Source organism: Nycticebus coucang, chromosome 4 (assembly GCF_027406575.1).
Source record: "Nycticebus coucang isolate mNycCou1 chromosome 4, mNycCou1.pri, whole genome shotgun sequence".
In the NCBI taxonomy this organism is placed as follows: domain Eukaryota; kingdom Metazoa; phylum Chordata; class Mammalia; order Primates; family Lorisidae; genus Nycticebus; species Nycticebus coucang.
Genome location: NC_069783.1, coordinates 95,876,336 through 95,900,981, shown reverse-complemented (window position 1 = coordinate 95,900,981; position 24,646 = coordinate 95,876,336). Strand labels below are relative to the sequence as shown.

Sequence of the window (24,646 nt, the reverse complement as noted above, 5' to 3'; positions counted from 1 at the left end):
AAAGAAAATAGACTTTCTCATCAGTGAAGAAGAAGAGGACTACCAGGGGATAAAGATAAGGGCAGGGGTGATGTTAGCTTGTTCATGAGACAAGTCCAATAGTGGATGCTTTTCATGTACTCTGTGTTCAACAAATCAGTCAATAATTGATGAACTTTAAAGTCTTAGTCAATTAAGAAATTATTTTTAAGCATTATATTATTTTTAAAAGCATTATATTCCTAAGCAATGCCACATTTCAAGACTTACTAAATGAGTCTGGGCACAGTGGCTCACGCCTGTAATCCCAACACTTGGGAGGCCGAGGCAGGTGGATTGCCTGAGTTCAGGAGTTCGAGACCAGCCTGAGCAAGAGTGAGACCCCATTTCTAAAAATGGCCGGGAGCTATGGCCAGTGCCTAATAGTCTCAGCTACTTGGGAGGCTGAGGTAAGAGGATCACTTGAGCCCAAGAGTTTGAGGTTGCTGTGAGCTATGACACCATAGCACTCTACCAAAGAGGACAAAGTGAGACTCTATCTAAAAAAAAACTTAATATGTATTTTAGGAGGCAGAAATATAATAAATGTTACAATGTTAATAATCAATGAGCTGTACTGATGAAAATGTCATCAATTTTATTCATGATATCTTTTACATGAGAATCTGTGTGACAAATCCCTCTTAAAATTTAGGTCTCAAAATAAAAATGTTTACCTCTCTGGTTTTCAGGTAACGAAAATGCTATAACTTATCCTCAGTTTATTAATATTTACTTGTTCGCTCAATAAATACTTGAGTTTCTACAATACGTCAGGCCTGTTCTAGCTACTAGTGATATAGCAGTGAACAAGCTAAACAAGGTCTCTCCTCTTACTATTAGTCAAGGAGAAAGAATTAAAAAGGAACAATAGCTGATGTGATCTGAAGACCATACATGGGAGTCATGGGAATGGCTCCCTGAGATGATGCCATTTGGGCAGAGTGCCAGTAAAGGAGCCACCATGGGAAGATCTGGGACAAACAAGCATTTCAGGCAGAGGAAAGAGCAAGTGAAAAGGGCCTGAGGCAGAGATGAGCTTAAAGAACAACAAGAAAATCTGAGGGTGGACTTTGGTAGGTGAATGGGAGAGGGGGAGAGAACAACCCAGACAATATGAGGGAGAGGACAGAGAGACTAATAGGAAGCTTTTGCAGAAGTCCCAGAGAACTGGCCCTTCAAATTTAATTACTGAAATAATTTTATTTCTCCTAGAAAGGCAGCATAATGCTGTGCAATCTTCCACATGGATAAGAGCAGAGACTCTGGAACAGACTGTCTTGCTCTAACACTGATAAGCTGCAAGCAGCATAACCTCTCTGTGCCTCAGTTTCCTCATCTGTTAAATGAGCCATACTGTGTGTGGCTTCAGAGCAAAAGAAATTATTAGAGACAGAAAGGGACTGTCTTAGTCTGTTTTCTGTTGATTATAACAGAATACCTGAAACTGGGTAATTTATAAGTAAAAGAAATTTATTTCTTACAGTTATACAGGCAGAGAAGTCCAATGGGCCATATCTGGTGAGGGTGTTGGGGACCCTCTGCAGAGTCCCAAGACAACACAAGTCATCATGTGGAGAGGGGGCTGAGCCTGCTAGCTAAGTTGTCTTCTTATTCCTATAAAGACTCCAGTTCCTCTTCCATGATAGCCCTTTAATCCATTAACCCATTAATCCAGTGGTTCTCAACCTGTGGGTCGCGACCCCTTTGTAACAATGGAAATACATCGCGGCATTAGGAAGGTTGAGAACCACTGAATGGATTCATCCATTCTTAAGGGCAGGGCCCTCATCACCTACCACCTCTCAAAGGCCCTCTCTCTCAATACTGCCACACTGAGGATTTTCCACATGAATTTTAGATGGGTGGAATATTCAAACTATAGCAGGGACATGATATCATGATTTTAAAAACCCACCAGGAAGACCTAACCATCCTAAATGTGTGTGCACCAAAACAACCAAGCTGGTCTTTCTGTTTCCTGAATAATGCTATAGCCCTACTACAATGACCCGAAGTTATTCTAGCAACTCTCAGCCACTACCCCCACTGCACTGGGGTTCTGCAAACCACCTCCACTTTCAGAGATCCAGTAGAAGGACTCATGCCAAAGATTCATGATAATGACGTAGTAAAGATACCCAGAATCATAAGAGAAAGGAGGCAGAGTCTGGTGGTACCCGTGTGAGCCTTTTCTTACACTCTGAAGAGTACCTGTCATGGTGGGGGGCGGGGGGTGACACGAAGTGCACTCCTTCCCCAGCAATGAACATGCAGCAGCATGTGTATGAGGTTTCTTCCCAGGAGAGCCCATTAGAGATTGGGCATCCAGAGCTGGTCACATAGGCGCCCTCTGCCTAACACATGCCAAAATTATAGACTCCCCAAGGAAAGCAAGTGTTCGGTATAAACCATACTGTTTGTACAGTTTAGGCACAGCAGACGGAGTGCTTGTCAGCAAACTGTTGACTGGGAACACTCCAAGAGCCACATTCCCAAACCCCAGCCAAGGACCAAACTTGGCAGCAGGATTTTCTAAGGATAGCGGTCTCAGGCTGGTAGTGTTATCTCTTTTCTGCACAGTTGCATAGCCCTATGAATATACTAAGAAAATACTGAATCACACTCTTCAAATGTATAGTATATAAATTACTTCTCAATGAGTTTGTTTAAAAAAAAAAAGCCCAGATTATAACTGGGTTATAGCTTTCATATGAAAGCCATAAATTAGTTTCATAGTAGGGCTGAGTACATTGGATACTTTTTTTCCCCATTCTTGAGATATTTTACTAAGAAGAATATGTTCCAGCTCCATCATGTAAACATGAAAGAGGTAAAGTCTCCATCTTTCTTTAAGGCTGCATAATATTCCACGGTGTACATATACCACAATTTATTAATCCATTTGTACACAGCTATGATTTAATATTAATTTAAAAAAAATCCCAACAAGATTTTTTTTGTAGACTTAGACAAGCTTATTCTAAAAGGTATCTGGAAAAAGCAAATAGCTCAAACAAGCTTGACAAAAAAGAACAAAATGGGAGGAAAACACTCTATGTTATGTTAAGGCTCGCCATAGCTGTAGTGGAGGTGTGGCCACAGAGATCAATGGAACAAAGTGGAGGATACAGAAATCAATCCAAAATACACTCAAGTGAATTTTTGGCAAAGGTACACAATTAAATCAATGGAGGAGGTGGCTTTTGAGCAAATAGCACTGCAACCATTGGACAAATAGATGTCAAAAGAATGAACCTCAACCCAGCCTTTACAACTTACAGGAAATTAACTCACCTTGGACCATAGACTTAAATTTTGGGACCTAGGCAAAAAGTTCAAAAGTTCATAGACTTGACACCAGAGGCATGATCCGTAACAGGAAACACTCATTAAGTTGGACCTCATCAAAATCAAAACTTTCGCTTTTGGAAAGCCTACGTGAAGAAAGGTGGAAAATATTTGCAAACCACATAGCCGACAAAGGACTAGTATTTACAATACAGAAAAAAAAAATGCTCAAAACTCAACAATAAAGAAACAATCCAATGAGAAAATAGGCAAAAGACTCGTATACATCTCCCCAAAGAGAATATCCAGATGGCAGCTAAGCACGTGAAAGGGTGTTCAGCATCACTAGTCATTACAGAGATATAAATTAAAACCACGTGAGATAAAACTGTACCCCTATCGACTGACTAAAATGAAAAATAGTGACAATACCAAATGCTGACAGGGATGGAGCGAAACTAGATCACTCCCATTGCTGGTGGAAAGTAAAATGGTCCAGGCACTCTGGAAAACACTTTGATCATTTCTTATAAAACTAAACACACAATTACCATCCAAAGCAACACTTGTACTCTTGGGCATTTATTCCAGAGATATGAAAGCTTACATCCACACAAAAACCTGCACATGAATATTCATAGCAATTTTATTCACCACATCCCCAAACTGGAATCGGCCCAGATGTCCTTCAACAGGTGACTGTGTAATCACACAGTGGTCCATCCATAACATGGGGTACGTACAACTCGCGGTAAAGAGCAGCAGACTACCGACACGTGGGACAACGTGGATGAATTTTGCCAAGTAAAAAACCTCCAGTGCCAAAATGTTATATACCATCTGAGTCTATTTATAAAACATATTGAAATGACAACATTTTGAAATGGAAGATGGATTAGTGGTTGCCAGAGATTAGGGACCTAGGGATGGGAGGACCAAAGGAGGGGTGTGGTTATAAAAGCAATACAAGGGATCTTTGTGGCCATGGAGCTGTTCAGTATCTTATCTGGGGTAGCAGATATACAAAGCTGTGCAGGTGATATAACTGTGTTGAACTAAACACACACACACTAAAGAGTTTAAGTAAAACTTGGGAGACTTGAGTAAGATCAATGGATTGTAACAATGTCACTAACCAGCTCTATACTACACTATAGTTTATACAAAATGTTACCATTGGGGGAAACTGGGCAGAGTGTAAAAGGAGATCTCTCTGAGTTATTTCTTATGACTGCATGTAAATCTACAATTACCTCCAGAAAAAGTTCAGTTTAAAACAGCAAATCAGGGAGAATTCTACAATCCAGCAAAGGCCATCACGGTGGGTCCCACAGCCTCCCCACCCCCATCCTCAGGGTGGTCTAAGGTCTCAGTGTTTCTTCCACTCACAGACTCAACCCCTTTTCTCACAGTTGGCAGGCAATTCTTCCTTTCTGTCAAAGTATTCTTCTGGCACTTTCATCCTCATGAACGTTGACATGACTGTGCGGTTGCTCTTCTTCTGGAGACTGGAGCATTGTCTGTGTTGAACAGAACAGGAGCAGGGCCCCTCAGCACCAGGAGACCAGTTGCCAGGACAGGAGCAGCGTGGAGCATCTGGAGGTCATCAGCCCAACGATGTGAGCTGTGTCTGCTCAGGGCCCATTCTCTCAGCCCATTGTGGCTTTTAAGAGCACATCTCTCTTGTGTTTAAAACCTAGAAGGGAACCTCCACAAACCTACAGACAAGCATTTCAGTTGTTTCCCAAAGTTGCGTGCCTTGGTGAAGCTGGCATTTCTGTGTGCGGCAAGCATGGACTGATTTACAAACAATCTTCTGCTAATGTTCGCCCAAGGGAGGAAAAGGAATTGGATTCAGGTGGAGGTAGGGCTGGCTGAAAAGAGTGTGCCTTGCTAGGATCGTCTTAGAGTGAACTATACAAGTTCTCCCAGAGCAACCCTCTGAGTCACCCAGCTGTGCCAAGTTATTCAAGTCTTTTATTTTTCTCTTTCTGGACCTTGTATTAAGGAAAGAGAGGGAAATGGCAATAAGAGCATCATTATAGAGAGGTTAGATGGGACCCAGGGTTGGTAGCGAAGGGACAGCTTGGAGGGATTTGTCTGTAATTACCACCCCCAAGCACTCTAAAAAAACATGTAACCTAACTAAAAAAAGTCTAGTCTCAAGGGAAGCCCCCATCTTCTCCCTGTGCTTCCATATTGCCCCTCCTCAGCCCCATCAGTTTAGAAATTTCGATGCCCTGATCTCTGAAGCTGCCTTCCCCTCGCTGAAGCAGCAGGGGTCAGGAACAGAGTGGGGACCCAGGCACTGATGTCCACCTAACTGGACTCCTGAAGTGGTGGTGGATTAGCAGGTGGCGGGTGCTTTGGGGCCAAGGGCACTTGCTGTCACCAGGCCTGGTGGTGATTATGAGTGGGTCTTGCTGAAAACTGCTGAGGCAGCATTTGCACTGAGCCAGGGTTTGATTTTGAAAGCAAATGAACAGCTTGAGGCCTTTTTTTTTTTTTTTTTTTTTAAGTGAAAGTGACATAAATGTGCTGTGTGTGCTGTAGAAAAAGAATTCCTCACCAAGTCGAGCTCGGTCTCTCTCCCTGTCTCCCTTTCAAGGGCAGCACCACTTTACAGGGAATGGCCTTCTCAGGTTCCTTCCTGTTTAGCTGGCAACCAGACTGAGACTGGGACTCGGGTAGAACTGCTGACCTAGAAATTCATGCAAGATTGAGGCCAATGCGTGAAATACTTTATACCGTATTTTATACGCATGCCTGTGTGTGGTACCACGCCTGAGAAGCAGCTCTGCCTCACTCTCTCCGGTTCTCTACCTCTTAGGCAACATCCCTAGTTGACAAGTTTCAAGGATAACTTTTTTTCATTTTCTTAATAGGAAGTCCCCTTCTATCGCATGTAAAGTTCTGAAATCAACTCTACAGAAACTCATGTTTCTCTGCAGGATGTATGGACACAAACCCTTGCCCTGCAACAACACTCTCTCTCCCCCTCTCTCTTGGCTTTGCCAACTTAGCTTATTAAAGGCCTTTAAAAGGTTTCTAAAACCATGCCTTCTGCATTCCTTGCCTTTGTTCTTCCATACCTTTGTTCTTTTGCCAGCCCCTGAGCCTGGAGAAGGCGGGGTGCAGGTCCACAGCTAGCTGCCTGTGCCCCCAGAGCAGAAAAGGCAAAGGGTTCGAGACCTCCAGGCCACCCCACTCCCAAGAAACTGAGCTCACACACTGCTGGCCTGGTGGGTGTGGGCACCTTGGCACACCCCAGCAGTTCCTTAGAAGCTTTCTCCAGCCCCCCAAAGGTACCTCTTTTCTTTCCATATGTGCAGCCTCAGCCCCAGGAGGGCCTGGGAGTCAGAGCTCAGCCTTCCCGGGGCAGGGGGCCAAGAGCCGCCAGAGGCCTCTGATGCACCCTAGACCAGCTCACTCTCAGGTACTAATAAGGTGTCCAAGTTGCAACCTGCTTTTGGCCCTGTCCACCCTGTGGTTTTCAAGGCTGGCTAGCACTTGTTCAGGTTAAAAAATGTGTATTACCTGGGTCGTCTGGCAGCTTAAAAAAAACATACAGATGGAGAATTACACCCTAAAGATGATACTCTTCCTTGCTTGGGAAAAGTTTTAAAAGCAGGTGCCACTCCTAAGCCCCTTCACATGGGGAACAGTATCATTTGTTCAAAGCATCCCTTACCTGCCCTGCTCTAGCGGACCGACGCTTGCTGCAATGCACCGTGTGATTTGCTGTCTGCCAGCAAAGCCTGGCCCCCAGCTGCGGAGTTTTGCCTCAAGAAGGTGAATGTGGATGGCTTATACTTTCACCACTTCCAAAGGCCTCCCCGTGGGTCATCATTTTGCAATAAAGTGGCTCATAAAATCCAACGGGTCAAGATCCAGTTAAGCCATATAATGGCAACAGCCCCCATGCAGAAAATGACAAAGCCACAACCCTCAGCAAGCTAGTTTTTAAAATAAGGTTGTCCCTGTCCATTTTAAGTTTCCAAAGATGGATGTCTTACTTTTATGCTTCTTGTGCACATTATTTTTTTATGACACATACATGTATCTTAAAAGAATAGTAGGACAGCAATAGTCTACTCTGAAGCCAACGCTGGATCTGGAGCTCTGAATTCTGTTTCTCTGCGCTCATCTGCAAAATGGGAATAGTAATATAATTACATAAATAATAAGAATATAATTCTTATCTACATTCTTAACAGGTACTTGTGGGAATTAGGGTAAAACATTTAGGAATAAGTAAATGCTTAGTATATTTTAGTGGTTAATATTATTAGCATAATTGAAACTATATATTTTTTTTGTAGTCATAATGACATTCCTTATATGAAGATGTATTTACTACTTTATATATTAAAATATTCATCATATCAAGGGTGTCTTTTCCTAATCAAGAGAATTATCTCATGTGCTTTGAGGAGCGATTGCAATTAGGCCCTTTAATGACTAGAAGATGGAGCACCTCTGTTCTGATAGCTGACACTGAGCAAGTGTGGTACATGAACTAGGTTTTATTACATTCTTATCCTCTTAACTTTGTAATTGCTTCAAGTTGTTTCACTGCTGTTAGAGTGATTTGTGAGGGCAAGTTATGATGCCAAAATGATGTCAATGAGATTCTGGATTAATGACAAATGATGTCAAAAACTGAGAATGCAAATTGTAGTTAGACTAAAAGGAACTTCAATGCCAAAAAGCATGTTAAGCTAGTGCTACATTTGAAAGACTTTATAGGAAATGTTTTTAAATCAAGATGAGTTGCATGCCGTATAATCATCTCCGTCCTCTTTATGCCCAACTCCTTTTTTCAGCCAAATTGATCATAAAAACTAAAGTAAAAAGTGGTTCTCAGGCTTTGTCGCCACTGTCCTGAGTGAAGTGGACAATTCGCTGGTGCCCAGGAGTAACCCAGTCTTTCTCCACTCTCCCTGCATGACGTGCAGGAAGAATCTCTTGACTGTCTAGTAAGCCCCAGTGGGCGGCAGGGGGGCTCTGAATCCACGTGTTCAAGTGGGACTGGCAAAGGTCATGAAGATTATCAAATCCCATCCCTTCCCTCCCTTTACAGCCATGGAAAATTGGGGGCCCCAGAGCTCACAGGACTTGCTCAAGCAACATGGCCAACTGATGGCAGAGCTGGACAAGGGTGCCCATTCCATAGCACTGTGGGTGTCTCAGCCTCAGTTCCTCCTGGTCTCCTCTGTCTGTGCTCTCCCTGCCTCCATTCCCAGCTGACTGGGTTATCCCTGAGCAGCTATTAAATCTCAACATCCCAGGCCCAGCCTGTCTGGGTCCCTGTGGAGCAACAGTGAAGGGGCAGCTCCCAAGAACACAGAAGACTTCATGGGACACACTCACCTCTGCTGTAGGCTTTGGCCTTTTCCTCTGCCTTCATGATTCAGCACCACTAAAGCATCACAGGCCTCAGAGAGCAGGCGGGAAAAGATGCCACTTGGGAATGGAAGCTCTTCCTTCCCAGCAAGGCTGGCTCTGAATGGTGTATGTGCTTTCCTTGGAGCCATATTTGAGAAATGACTGTGCATTTGTCACAGCCTGATAAAAATCCCAAAGGCCTGAATCAGAACTGTGCTCAGGAAATGACACAAGGGGCAGTGGGTTCAAAGACACAAAGGCATCCTGGCTGGCACCCTGAGAAGTTCCATCTGAAATGGCCAGCCCCAGCCTTTCTCTGGCCTCGGCCTCACCCTCTCACACCTCCTCTTTAGCGGTGGGCTGGTCTGCCTCTCTCTCTAGCCTTGCCTGGCCTTGCCGGCCACAGTAAAAATAACCAATGACTGCCGTGTTCACGCAGCCAATTCCGCCAGGTCTTCTGGGTGCCGACGACCTGGGCTCGGACCTCCACAAATCCCCACCAGTGACGACTCTCTGCTCAACTGCCTGTGGCCCGACTTGGTTGCAGCCTCACTCCTCCTCTAAGTCATGCATATTTTTGTGGATCTTTGCTTTCTTGTATGAGGCCTCGGAAAAGAAATGATTAAAATATATACATATATGGAGAATCCACAAAGAACTAAGAGTAGACCATGCCATTTGATCTAGCAATCCCACAATAGGGTATCCACCCAAAGGAAAAAAGTCATTTTATCAAAAAGACACTTCACTAGAATGTTTATTGCAGCACAATTCACAATCATAGAGATTTGGGATCAACCTAAGTGCCCATCAATTCAGGAGTGGACTAAGAAAATGTGATACATGTATATCATGGAATACTTAGCCATAAAAAAAAATTAATATTTTTTGCAACAATCTGGATGAACCTGGAGAGACCATTCTCCTAAGCGATTGAAAAAACAAACACCACATATACTCACTATTAAATTGGAACTAACCAATTAACACTCAAGTACACAGATGGAAGTAAAACTCAATGGAAATCAAGCAGGTGAGGGGGGAGGTCAAATTATACCTAAGGGGTACAATGTACACTGTCTGGGTGATGGGCGTACTTATGACTTTGACTCAAGCAGCACAAAGTAATCTAGTAACCGAGACATTTGTACCCCTAAAATATTCTGAGAAGTTAATACATAAATATGATCTCATTAAAGCTACACCTTGACCTATGTTATCAGCCATGCTCTTGAATTAGGGCATCTAACAGTGGAAAGAGACACTCCACTTGACACTCCTTTGGCTAAACGGAGGTTGGGAATTTTTTGTAGATGATGACATGTCTCCATGAGGTTGAAATATTTTTTCTCTCCTGCTAATTATTTTTAATTCTCCCAATGAAATGCTAAAAAGTAATATAGCTCCCCCAGCAAGGATGGGCCTTTGCAGGGCAGGCAACTTAGTTCCCTGCAGTTTTCCTTATAAAAACAAGGAGGGTAATGCCACTTACCTTTCCACTGCTGTTGAATTAAACCCATGTTCTGCATCGAACACATGCAGAAACTCGGCAGTATCATTTAAGAACTCAAAAGACTTGAGAGCATTATTCAATTATAATAAGCATTATTAATTATTCCAAAGCTACCAGGATGGGGATTGAGGGAGAAGGATAAGTGGTAAAGTTGAGAGTGTCCCTTGTTGCTCCTTGAAGTCTGAACCCAAATATTCTGGCTTTCAAATTCCTATTTCTGAGTATCCAAAAGATACTCATGAAGATCAATGTCACCATCAGAATTACCTAATAAGTGCCATCCAAATATGGTGATGTGATAAACACCAACCAAATCAGGCTAACTAGTAGAAAAGGACACTCTCCTGACCTTATCAAGCTGCCAGCTGAAAGGAATGTGGATACTTGGATTAATAAGAGAATGATATGGCCCCTGGCATATGTTCTTTTAACACCTGACACTGCACCTGTCACAACCCTCAATCAACATCTTTGCAAGTATTTGAATGACATTTTTCCTCCGCTATAGGCTATAACCTCCATGAGAATAGGCCTGTCTCCCTGAATCACAGCTATATCCACCAAGGTCTAGCACAATGCCTGACATGTATATAGTAGGCATTCAATACATGTTTAATGAATGAATGAGAAATGGATAGATGGATGGATGGAGCTATGAGTACTCTTACTTCAGTCTTTCATTTACTTCCCAAAGAAACATATTAGGGGTAGCATGTTGGCACAATGTGAAATTATGGAGAAATGGTTCTTCCTTTAATTTATAACATATATGTGTGTGTGCGCACGTGTATTCTTTTTCTATAGGCAGAGTCTCATTCTGTTGCCCTGGGTAGAACACTGTGGCATCAGCCTAGCTCACCTCAAACACCTCAGGCTCAAGCAATCCTCCTGCCTCAGCCTCCTGAGTAATTGGGACTACAGGTGCCCACCACAACGTCCAGCTAATTTTTCTATTTCTAGAAGAGACAAAGTCTTACTCTTGCCTAGGCTGGTCTCAGACTCCTGAGCTCAAGAGATCTCCCCACTTTGGCTTCCCAGAGTGCTAGGATTCAGAGATGAGCCACCAGACCTGGCCTGGTGGTGGCCTCTTCCTCCAATTTATTTCGTGAATCTTCATTTCTGACATTTTCTATGTCTTATTACACTAAAGACTTTATTTTTAGTTTTACTTATTATTCATTGTTTTTGTTGCTATAATGTCCCAGAATCTGTGGAAATGGGCTGTTTGTAAGTTTTACGTGGAGAATCCATCATTGTCATACTTACACAAGGTATCACTGAGACGTGATGTGTCATTAGCTTGGGCTTTCATTAAAAAACACCACAGACTGGATGGCTTAAACAACAGAAATTTGGGAGGATGGAGAGGAGAGAGACAAGAAGGAAGGGGGATTGGTAAGCTCTAACCTAAAGGGCACAATGTAAGGGTACACAGCATAGCCCCTGGGTGAAAGGCTCCACTCCAAGGTGGACTTTGCCAGACAAATGCAAACACTGTAACCTAATCGTTTGTACCCTCATGTTAATCTGAAATAAAAAAATAAAAATAAAATGCAAATAATAAGGGCATCTAAAAAAATAAAAAACAACAGAAATTTATTTTTTACAATTCTGGAGGCTTCAAGTCCAAGATCAAGGTACTAAAAAGGTGTGGTATCCGGTGAGGGTTCTTCCTGGCTTGCAGTCAGCTGCCTTCTTCCTGTGTCATCCGTGGTCTTTTCTTGGTGCACATGTGGGGACAGAGTTACTTCTCTGGCATCTCCATCTCTTCTCGTATGGACCCCCATCCTATTGCATTAGGACCCCACTCTTATAACCTCATTTAACCTTAATTATCTCCTTAAAGATCCTGTCTCCAAATATACCACATTGGACTCTAGGGCTTCAACATGAATTTAGGGAGAATACAACTCGGTCTGTAACACACAGCAAATGGAACCTCAAAGACATTTCCTATGCTTTGCCTTTGGCTCTCCTGACCTTGCTCATCATCCTGTGTGCATGTGCAGGATTTATACATATATCTTTCCAGGTTGAATGGATCCCATGGCCTCAAAGCCTCTTTTCATTGGAAAGACCAAAGTAAAATTTCTATTTTGATAATAACTTTGTTAAATGATGAAGAAAGTGCTTTTCTGGTGAGTTCGTATTCAGAACATGAATCTATTTTTTGAAATAGAGCATTATATGCAAACATCTATCAGTTGGGTATCAAATATTCTGCCCACTTTTCTGTGACTGGAAGAATGAACTGACACAGCAAACCTTCAAAAGAGAGCCCCTGGGGCTGTTAAGGTCTGGTTGGGGATGTAGAATCTTCCTGTGAGAGTTAAGAGCCTTTTTCTCCACCTCCGCTCACTCTCACCCCCTTCCTACCTGAACCATCATTGCCCTGCTTCCAGACACAGAGCAAAGGTCCACTGGCTTCCTCCACTCCTTTTGTGTTTATGTAGAGCCAAAACCATCACAAGTGAAGACACGTGTGTGTTGACTCTGAGTGGATGGAGCCACCTGGGTCATGTCTGCCCACAACTGAGCTCACAGGGAAGACCGGGAGGAGACACCACCACCTCTAGCATCCAGAGAATGCACACTGTCTGGTGCAGGGGCGAGTCCCGGGGATCCCACTTTCTCAAAGGCCCATAATTAAGGGAAAGATGTATCACACTACATGGGCAGAACTGACTCCGTTCTCCATTATCACCTACAAATCCAAGAGGCCAAGGTGAAATGAAACTTATATCTCTATTATTAATTACCAGTGTCCTCATTCCGGGAGGTGCTCTGCTACCTCCAGCAATTCAGAGGATATTGTTGTGCCTAGATTGATTATTTAAAAAGCACTGAAATCAGAAAGTTATAAGATTTCATTTTCATGATGATTTCTCTTTTCCCATAGGAATTCTACCTATGATGATATCATAGCTTTGCTTCTGAAAGGAACAAACCTTTAAAAATAAGCACACGGTTGTCTTAGTTACAGAAATGGATTTTTTTAACCCCAAACATGTGATAATTACTGTTTGTGGCCAGAAACTTTGGAGAGGGTTTTTAAATAAAAGTTATACCCCAAACAAATAACCTCGCTGCAAAAGAAACATCACCCGTGGGTTCAGAGACAGGTGTCTTACTAAAATTACTTCTCTGTTATCTGTTCTTTCACAGTGGAGATCTTGCCGCCTTTGAAAAATCTACTAATTATAGCAGCATTATCCAACAAGAAGGAAGAGTGAGTGTTGAATAAAATAGATTATAATAGACCTAGCCATACTCAGTAATTGCTTAATTAGATGCAACTGTTTTTCTGTATGTGATGTTCTTACTCTGAGTATCCCTTAACCATTCAGCCATTTAACCATGATTCATGGGGTATCCGCCATCTACCACACTGTGTGGTGGGACAGGTCCCTGTCCTCAAGGGACATACTGTTTGGCTGCAGATTTGCAATTTAACTGAATTTCTTCAGCTAAAATGAAAAAGAATATATAGGCTGTTGGCAATAAATTTGTCTGAAGGTGTCTCTCTATTACAGTTATAGCTCTTTAAGTTAGGACACTGGCCTATTAATAACCAATCTACTGCATCATGAATTGATTTTACTTTAGCTGGCCAAGATGATGTGATAGTATTTTGATACTGTGTTAGCTCAGGCTGCTATCACAAATTACTACAGACAGGGCAGCTTAAAGAACAAACATTTATTTTTCACAGTTTTGGAGGGTGGAAGTCTCAGATGCTAGCATGGTAGGGTTCTGTGAGGACCCTCTCATTCTGTCTCATGTGGCAGAAAGTGAGCTAGCGACTTCTGGAAAGAGAGTGAGATAGCCTCTTCTGACCTCCTATAAGGGCACTAATCCCATTCTTGAGGGCTCCACCCTCATGACTTAATTACCTCCCAGAGGCCTCAAATATCATGACAATGAAATTAGGGTTTTAACATATGGATGTGAGGAGACACATTCTGTCCATAACAGACACCATCTTACTGACAAATATCATTAAACAGAAAACCTTTTAAAAACCTATTTTGTGGGATCAGTGCCTGTAGCTCAGCAGCTAGGGTGCCAGCCACCACATACACCGGGGCTGGCAGGTTCAAACCCAGCCTGGGCCTGCCAAACAACAATAGCAACAACAACAACAACCAAAATAGCTGGGCATTGTGGCAGGCACCTGTAGTCCCAGCTATTTGGGAGGCTGAGGCAAGAGAATCACTTAAGCACAAGAGTTGGAGGTTGCTGTGATGCCACAGCACTCTACTGAGGGCAACATAGTGAGACTCTGTCTCAAAATAAGAAAACAAAAGAAAACCTGTTTTGTGATCAGCACTCCTTTTTTTTTTTTTTTTTTGAGACACAGTCTCACTCTGTCACCCTGGGTAGAGTGCCAGGGCATCATAGCTCAACAGCAACCTTAAACTCTTGGGCTCAAGCAATTCTCTTGTCTCAGCCTCCCAAATAGCTGGGACTATAGGCACCCATCATAACACCCAGCTAGTTTTTCTATTTTTAGTAGAAACAGGGTATCACTCTTGCTCAGGCTGGTCTCCAACTCTTGAGTTCAAGCAATCCACCCACCTCAGCCTCCCAAAGTGCTAGGATGACAGGAGTGCGCCACCATGCCCGGCTGTGACCAGCACTCTTGAGAGAGGAATGTGTATGAAAGAAAAGCAGAAACAAAAAGGAAAACACCCCCTAATACTCAAATAGAACACAGTGTTGTTGTTGGGGGAGTTAAGACAGACTGAGATGGCTGGATCCATGCTGAACAGGCAGAGCAGGCTATGGATGGTTTGGAATCTCCAAACAGGGAAAGGCTGTGGTAGGCCCAAGGGATTAGGGAAGGCTTCACAGGAGAGGTGGCCTGTTTTGTTTCCCACTGCTACTATGACAACTTAGTACAAAGTTAGTGGCTAGAAATGACTCAGACTTGGTACCTTGCCATTCTGGAGGCCTTAAGTGTGACATGGTTCTCACCAGACTAAGATCAAGGAATACAGACTAGACTGTATTCCTTCTGGAGATTCTAAGGGATAACCTATTCCTTGCCTTTCTAGGTTCTAGAGGCCACCCACATAGCCCCTGCTCATAGCCCCTGGCCACTTCTTCAAAGCCAGCAAAGGCAGACTGGGTCCTCAAGTGGCTGTCTCTCTGTTCTCTGCAGCAGGGCCACACAGATATGGCAGGATAATCTCCCTATTTCAAAGTCTTTAACCTTGGCTCGGCGCCTGTAGCTCAAGTGGCTAAGGCACCAGCCACATACACCGGAGCTGGCTGGTTAGAATCCAGCCTGGGCCTGCCAAACAACGACAACTATAACCAAAAAAATAGCCAGGCGTTGTGGTGGGTGCCTGTAGTCCCAGCTACTTGGGAGGCTGAGGCAAGAGGATCGCTTAAGCCCAAGAGTTTGAGGTTTCTGTGAGCTGTGACACCACAGGACTCTACCCAGGGTGACGGCTTGAGATTCTCTCTCAAAGAAAAAAAAAAAAAGTCTTTAACCTTAATCACATCTGTAAAGTACCTTTTGCCATATAAGATAACATATTTACAAGTTCTGGGGATTAGGACATGCGCATTTTGGGGGGCTGTGACTCTGCCTGTCACACTTCCCTTGAGCTGGTCTCAGAGGGGTCACTGGCTCCTCTGTTAGGCTTTGAGGGCATTCTTCTTGAGGATGTAGCTTACATTTGAGCTGGGAGGTGACGACCAAAGGGTGCAGGCAGTGGGGACTTTGTGTGAGGCTGCTGGGGGTGAGATCAGTGGAGAGGTCCAGAGGGCACAGAGTTTGTTGCGGCTAGGCTGAGAATTTGTCCCAAGAGGCTATCGGGCACGGGGGTGGCATCTTCAGGATGCATTTGCTTTGGGTATGGTAATTCTGGGAGCAGTGTCTTCAGGGATGCAGGAAGGACCAAAGGCATTCAGGAGAATTGATGGAGTAACAGGGGGGAGCCAGATGGTGCCTAGAAGGGCAGGTGATGGTGGAATGGTGTCCCCCCGTCTTACCCCAAGGGGTGGGCAACATCACACACACTCACTAAGGACTGCATAAATGAGTGGTAATATGTAATTCCAATGACATTTCTTGGGTTTATTGAAAATCTCCAACTGCGTTTAACATACCTAGAAAATGTAAACAGAATATCTCACTTTTTCAATGTTTTTTTTTTTATGTTTAGCTGTCTTTTTGGTACATGTCATTTTACAGTATTTCAAAGTTGGTGTATTTTTTAACTGACACATAATAAATGTATGTATTTCCAGGATACAAGTGATATTCTGATTCATTCAAATGATGCGTAAAGATCAATTAGGATATCCATCACCTTAAACATTTATTTGTATGCTGGAAACATCTGAATTATTCTCTTCTAGCTAGTTGGAAACATAAGATAGATTTTTGTTAACTATGGCCCCTTCCTGACCTATCGAATGCCAGGTCTTGCTTCCTCCGCCTGTGCACCTGCCCATATCCACCAACCTCTCTTCACTGCCTTCTTTTTATTTTGCTGCTTTGTTTTTTCAGCACCGAATTCCTCTGATTTCTTTCTCAGTGGTTTCTCCCACAGACAGTCTCCTCCAGGGATTCGAGTTTTAGTAGCTCTGCTTCCTACTTTTGCTTGAGGTTTCTGCTTTTTTATGTTGAGGGAGAAGGATGGGGGGCGTCATGGTGCGTGACACAGCCCTGGGAGGCGGAACACAATCATAAGAAGGATTTTATCTAACAAATGCAGTCAGTGTAACCTAATTCCTTGTACCCTCAATGAATCCCAAGCAATAAAAAAAAATTTAGCAAACAAAATTTTAAAAATACCTTTTATGACAGATCAGTTCTTTCCAGTTAGTAATGAAAGGATCATGCCTGTGAGAAATTTCTGTGGAGAAGACCTACGGGAATTGCCTTCAGGAACTCATGGCTTTGCTTTTTAGTATGCTTTGTAATAACACGCTGTTATACGCTCCTTGTAATCATGAGCTGGTTATCCTCATACCACACTGTCAGATGGCTTCTTCTGAAAGGGTGAGACTGTGTTGCACTTGCCATACTGACATGTAGAGGTTCCTGTGTTATTAGACAGAGAACAGGCCGCCTAGAGCTGCAGTTCTCATCGTGAGCTCGCAGAAGGTGAATTTGGGAAGCTGGTTACAATTCTAGATTTCTATCTCATCTGATTTACTAGGGCTCTAGGATCATGGACCCCAGGCACCCCAAGGGATCCCGATGTGGATAGCTTCAGGACCACACTTCAAGAGACACTGGCTTTGGAAATAGAAGCAGTGGCATCTGAATAACATTGCTGTAACCAGGAGGTTGGGATGTGCTCTGGAGAAAATAGACACAATCGGGGTTTTGCAGTGTGAGAGGCTAGCTCAGAGTTGAAAGTGAGGATTCAGATAGAACTAACCATTTTTATAATACAGGTGTGATGATCCAGACAAGATTTGTTTGTTTGTTTTTAAGAGATGGGGTCTCATTCTTACTCAGACTGGTCTCAAACTCCTGAGCTCAAGGGATCCTCCCAACTTTGCCTCCCAGAGTGCTAAGATTACAGGTGTGAGCCAATACACCTGGCTTAAGATATGGTTTTATTTTAAGGAGGGACAATTATATGCCCAAGGCTTACAGAAATATATGTGTGATATTCAATTATTCACAGAGAATATTTTTATTGTACATTGCTATATAGCACTTATAAATATATAACTCCAAGAGTGATATGTTTGGGTCATATATTAAATCCCAACCCCTCCCTGACAGCCATAATTGGCAGAATTACAGACAAAAGTTAACATTGTTTGGAATAAAATATGAGGGAAACATTGCTAGAATCAGTGTGTTTAGAGATACGGATAAAAGGTTACACAGAACACTACAATATAGTATTAATGTGATTATTACATGGTTTATATACTAGAAAATGCATTTTATTTTAAAGAAATGATCTACTGTGTAAATGATTTCTAGTGTGAGGATCATTCGCCAATAAAGACAGACCCAGTTGGATGCCCATTGTCTGAATTCAGGAGGTGTCCATTTTGGGAGCAAGAACTGGCAAAGAAATATTCCTGCAAAATGGTAGGTTTGCCCTTGGAGGGGGGAAGCGCGCAGTGACGATCTCCTTATGTTGCCCGTGGTCATGGTTGTGTCCCATGGAGTAATATTTGCCTTTTCCCAAACCCGTGAGGCCCAACACTCCCACAGTAGTGAGGAAGTTTGGGCTTTCCCCTCACAGCCTGCTTCCTCCATGACAGAGAAGGAAGTAGAGACACAGATTTCCTAGAAACTGGGGCGGATAGATGTGGACGGGGAAGAACAAATGGAGTTTAGAGAGAAAGGTCCCAAAGGTGTGTGGCTTTGTAGTGGTGGAATGAACCTAGGAAATATACTAGGAGTTGTGATATGGAGATTCAGTCTACAGAGCTATAGACTGGTAAGGTATGATTACTCCGTAGAAACAAAAAAATACTGTAGCCCAAGTGAAGAGCCCAGCTACCGTCATATCAGAATTGCAACAAGAGCAGCCTCTAACAGCTTCAGAAAGGTCTTTAAGAATCAGTTCATTTTGTGGCTCACCAGGCTGAAATAAATTTCTTTTCCTCCCTAGATGGCCTTTCTTGCTGATGAATACTGCAACTATTGTCAAGACATTTTACAAAATGTGAGGAATCAAGAACTTGAGAGGGTAGGTTTTATCTATAAAATATAAGCACTTATGACTCATTATTGGTTAACCATTATATTTGAATAGACCCCTGAAGGGATGTCTAGTGGTAACCCATTGCACTGAAGTACTTATAATGCACTTATTTTGTAGTTAATGAGTTCTTGAAGGTCGCCTTGATATTCAATGCAATCAGTGGAAATTCTCTAAGGTGCGAAGGTGGATAACTTTATGCTTTCAATACAAATTCACCTATTTTTTACATCCTAATTTCAGCTGATTATGAATAACGTATTTGGAATATTATTTACCCCGGGATTTTCAATAATGCCAATTTTTGGTACATGTTAACTGAAAAAGAGGTGGAACTTTGAAGCAAAGTGATCTGGCATGGGTACCGTAATGATTGGATTTTGTTCTAGAAGTCCCTATGGAAAACATGAATAAATCTTTCAACTATTCTGAATTTCATCTTCTGCAGTACGAGATGAAAATCCAAGGAAACACAAGCTCCTTTAAATGAAAGTTTTTCTGATGCTTTAGGAGTCTAAGCACTCCAACTTTGAGAGGTAATATTCATTCAACACGAATGTAGTTAATACCTCCTTGATGTAAAGCATCATAGTGAGGACAAGACCAAGCTGTCTTCAGAATGGGCCCTGTCACGTTGAGGCAATGTTATAAGTATCCATCCACACTGGACTTCTGACACATTCCTCTTCTCCTTCACTTACTCATCAAATATTTAATTTGTACCTGGAGACTGACACCATTACCAGGACTAGGAAATTATTTTCCAAAGGGCTCGAGAAGCTTGTAGTCTGATGATAAAAGGAGCACTATCAGCCAATAAAGGTGACACACGTGGCAAGTTCTAGAATATTCACAATCAGAATACTCACAGTGCCAGCAGCAGAGAAGGCTGAGGAGTGCTCCCCAAGCAGACTATGCTGCTGTGGACTCTAGTAAGAGAGGCAGAAGTGTGACTGTGCAGACAGAAAACAGGGTAGGAAAGAGATTCCAGGGAGAACCTGCAGTGCTGTCAAGGCCAGCAAGATGCTCCCGGGTATGACGTAACAGAAAAGGTCACTATGCCTAGATTTTATTATCTCCGAAGGAAAGAAGCCAGTGGTGAGGTAGGAAAGTATGCTGGCACCAGAAAAGGCCTCCAGTGCCCGAGGGAGATTCTGATTAATTGAGAAGGCAGTGAGGGGGTGGTGACAGAGGGCTTGGCCTACGTGGAGCAGAGAGGGTGATGAGAAGCGATGAAGCCTCATCTGGGGACAGTGATATCAGAGAGAAAGGGGGACGCAGCTGAGGTTGGCACAGCTGAATTTGATGACTTGGGACCCGGATGGGGAGGAAGTTAGCAGAGAGGAGTCTGTGGTTGGTGTCTCCATTCAGACCCACCAACCCCAAGAAATCATGCTCCAAAGTTACCAACCTGAGACCAAAAGGATTAATATGTCCTGATTTGTATGTTTCTGAGTCTCTTCGGAAACATCTTCTCTAGAATTAATGCCCCTGATAATAGGATTGCAAATCAAGAGCCCACCATCCTATATAACTCAGGAGGTATCTCTAACTTTATGAAGCCTACCCGTGGGAATAGTGCTGGTTGGTCCTTGTGTCAGGGGAGATACAACAGGGTTGTGACGCCTCAGAATCTGAGCCTGCAAGAGGCTCAGAGTCTTTATTGGCTGCCAGCTCTGATTGGCCACCTGGTTCAAGAACAAAATCTGCAAAGTCATCGTGGGGAAAAACAAAGAGAAGCTGCCATCTTGTTCCCCTCCACAAAATTGTCCGCATAAGTCTTTAGAAAAGGCACCGATGTAGAATCACACAGTGCCTTCTGATTACACAGTTGTTAGATGACTTAGAATTTGATATTTAAAAAAAAAATTAGAGGATGGAAGACAATTTTTCGGGCAAATGGAATTCAGAAGAAAAGAGGAGTTGCAATCTTATTTTCAGATACATGTGGATTTAAAGCAACTAAAGTCAAAAAAGACAAAGATGGTCACTTTATATTGATCAAGGGAAAAATACAACAAGAAGACATTTCAATTCTAAATATCTATGCACCCAATTTAAATGCTCCCAGATTCTTGAAACAGACCTTACTCAGTCTGAGCAAATGATATCTGATAATACCATAATAACAGGGGACTTTAACACTCCTCTTGCAGAGCTGGACAGATCCTCTAAACAGAAATTAAACAAAGATATAAGAGATTTAAATGAGACCCTAGAACAACTGTGCTTGACAGATGCATATAGAACACTCCATCCCAAAGATAAAGAATATACATTCTTCTCATCACCCCATGGAACATTCTCCAAAATTGATCATATCCTGGGACACAAAACAAATATCAACAGAATCAAAAGAATTGAAATTTTACCTTGTATCTTCTCAGACCATAAGGCACTAAAGGTGGAACTCAACTCTAACAAAAATGCTCGACCCCACCCAAAGGCATGGAAATTAAACAATCTTCTGTTGAATAACAGATGGGTGCAGGAAGAAATAAAACAGGAAATCATTAACTTCCTTGAGCATAACAACAATGAAGACACAAGCTACCAAAACCTGTGGGATAGTGCAAAAGCAGTTTTGAGAGGAAAATTCATCGCTTTAGATGCCTACATTCGAAAAACAGAAAGAGAGCACATCAACAATCTCACAAGAGATCTTATGGAATTGGAAAAAGAAGAACAATCTAAGCCTAAACTCAGTAGAAGAAAAGAAATATCCAAAATCAAATCAGAGATCAATGAAATTGAAAACAAAAGAATCATTCAGAAAATTAATGAAACAAGGAGTTGGTTTTTTGAAAAAATAAATAAAATAGATAAACCATTGGCCAGACGAATGAGGAATAGAAAAGTAAAATCTCTAGTAACTTCAATCAGAAATGACAAAGGGGAAATAACAACTGACCCCACAGAGATACAAGAGATCATCTCTGAATACTCCCAGAAAGTCTATGCCCAGAAATTTGACAATGTGAAGGAAATGGATCAATATTTGGAATCACACCCTCTCCCTAGACTTAGCCAGGAAGAAATAGAGCTCCTGAACAGACCAATTTCAAGCACCGAGATCAAAGAAACAATAAAAAATCTTCCAACCAAAAAATGCCCTTGTCCAGATGGCTTCACACCAGAATTCTATCAAACCTTCAAGGAAGAGCTTATTCCTGTACTGCAGAAATTATTCCAAAAAATTGAGGAAGAAGGAATCTTCCCCAACACATTCTATGAAGCAAACATCACCCTGATACCAAAACCAGGAAAAGACCCAACCAAAAAGGAGAATTTCAGACCAATCTCACTCATGAATATAGATGCAAAAATCCTCAACAAAATCCTGGCCAATAGATTACAGCTTATCATCAAAAAAGTCATTCATCATGATCAAGTAGGCTTCATCCCAGGGATGCAAGGCTGGTTTAACATACGCAAGTCCATAAACGTTATCCACCATATTAACAGAGGCAAAAATAAAGATCACATGATCCTCTCAATAGATGCAGAAAAAGCATTTGATAAAATCCAGCATCCTTTTCTAATTAGAACACTGAAGAGTATAGGCATAGGTGGCACATTTCTAAAACTGATTGAAGCTATCTGTGACAAACCCACAGCCAATATTTTACTGAATGGAGTAAAACTCAAAGCTTTTCCTCTTAGAACTGGAACCAGACAAGGTTGTCCTCTGTCACCTTTACTATTCAACATAGTGCTGGAAGTTCTAGCCAATACAATTAGGCAAGACAAGGAAATAAAGGGAATCCAAATGGGAGCAGAGGAGGTCAAACTCTCCCTCTTTGCTGACGACATGATCTTATACTTAGAGAACCCCAAAGACTCAACCACAAGACTCCTAGAAGTCATCAAAAAATACAGTCATGTTTCAGGATATAAAATCAATGTCCACAAGTCAGTAGCCTTTGTGTACACCAATAACAGTCAAGATGAGAAGCTAATTAAGGACACAACTCCCTTTACCATAGTCTCAAAGAAAATGAAATACCTAGGAATATACCTAATGAAGGAGGTGAAGGACCTCTATAAAGAAAACTATGAAATCCTCAGAAAGGAAATAGCAGAGGATATTAACAAATGGAAGAACATACCATGCTCATGGATGGGAAGAATCAACATTGTTAAAATATCTATACTTCCCAAAGCAATCTACCTATTCAATGCCATTCCTATCAAAATACCAACATCGTACTTTTAAGATTTGGAAAAAATGATTCTGCGTTGTGTATGGAACCGGAAAAAACCTATAGCTAAGGCAGTTCTTTGTAACAAAAATAAAGCTGGGGGCATCAGCATACCAGATTTTAGTCTGTACTACAAAGCCATAGTGCTCAAGACAGCATGGTACTGGCACAAAAACAGAAACATAGACACTTGGAATCGAATTGAAAACCAAGAAATGAAACTAATATCTTACAACCACCTAATCTTCGATAAACCAAACAAGAACATACCTTGGGGGAAAGACTCCCTGTTCAATAAATGGTGTTGGGAGAACTGGATGTCTACATGTAAAAGACTGAAATTGGACCCACACCTTTCCCCACTCACAAAAATTGATTCAAGATGGATAAAGGACTTAAATTTAAGGCATGAAACAATAAAAATCCTCCAAGAAAGCATAGGAAAAACACTGGAAGATATTGGCCTGGGGAAAGACTTCATGAAGAAGACTGCCATGGCAATTGCAACAACAACAAAAACAAACAAATGGGACTTCATTAAACTGAAAAGCTTCTGTACAGCTAAGGAGACAATAACCAAAGCAAAGAGACAACCTACACAATGGGAAAGGATATTTGCATATTTTCAATCAGACAAAAGCTTGATAACTAGGATCTATAGAGAACTCAAATTAATCCACATGAAAAAAGCCAACAATCCCATATATCAATGGGCAAGAGACATGAATAGAACTTTCTCTAAAGATGACAGACGAATGGCTAACAAACACATGAAAAAATGTTCATCATCTCTATATATTAGAGAAATGCAAATCAAAACAACCCTGAGATATCATCTAACCCCAGTGAGAATGGCCCACATCTCAAAATCTCAAAACTGTAGATGCTGGTGTGGATGTGGAGAGAAGGGAACACTTTTACACTGCTGGTGGGACTGCAAACTAGTACAACCTTTTTGGAAGGAAGTATGGAGAAACCTCAAAGCACTCAACCTAGACTTCCCATTTGATCCTGCAATCCCATTACTGGGCATTTACCCAGAAGGAAAAAAATCCTTTTATCATAAGGACACTTGTACTAGACTGTTTATTGCAGCTCAATTTACAATCGCCAAAATGTGGGAACAGCCTAAATGCCCACCAACCCAGGAATGGATTAACAAGCTGTGGTATATGTATACCATGGAATACTATTCAGCCATTAAAAAAAATGGAGACTTTACATCCTTCATATTAACTTGGATGGAAGTGGAAGACATTATTCTTAGTAAAGCATCACAAGAATGGAGAAGCATGAATCCTATGTACTCAATTTTGATATGAGGACAATTAATGACAATTAAGGTTATGGGGGGAAAGCAGAAAGAGGGACGGAGGGAGGGGGGTGGGGCCTTGGTGTGTGTCACACTTTATGGGGGCAAGACATGATTGCAAGAGGGACTTTACCTAACAGTTGCAATCAGTGTAACCTGGCTTATTGTACCCTCAATGAATCCCCAACAATAAAAAAAAAAAAAGAAAAAAAAATTAGATTAAGTACTG

General features: G+C 42.1%; 1 protein-coding gene across 1 annotated transcript in view; it reads left to right on the top strand.

Moving 5' to 3' along the window:
• Positions 1–24,646, top strand: part of RFX8 (regulatory factor X8) — a 55,891-nt gene that overhangs the window by 12,250 nt on the left and 18,995 nt on the right. The window contains exons 5-8 of the mRNA XM_053589361.1: positions 13,376–13,439; positions 17,283–17,333; positions 18,174–18,284; positions 18,814–18,867. Of these exons, the coding sequence (XP_053445336.1) occupies positions 13,376–13,439; positions 17,283–17,333; positions 18,174–18,284; positions 18,814–18,867 (280 nt within the window). The remainder of the gene's footprint in view (positions 1–13,375; positions 13,440–17,282; positions 17,334–18,173; positions 18,285–18,813; positions 18,868–24,646) is intronic.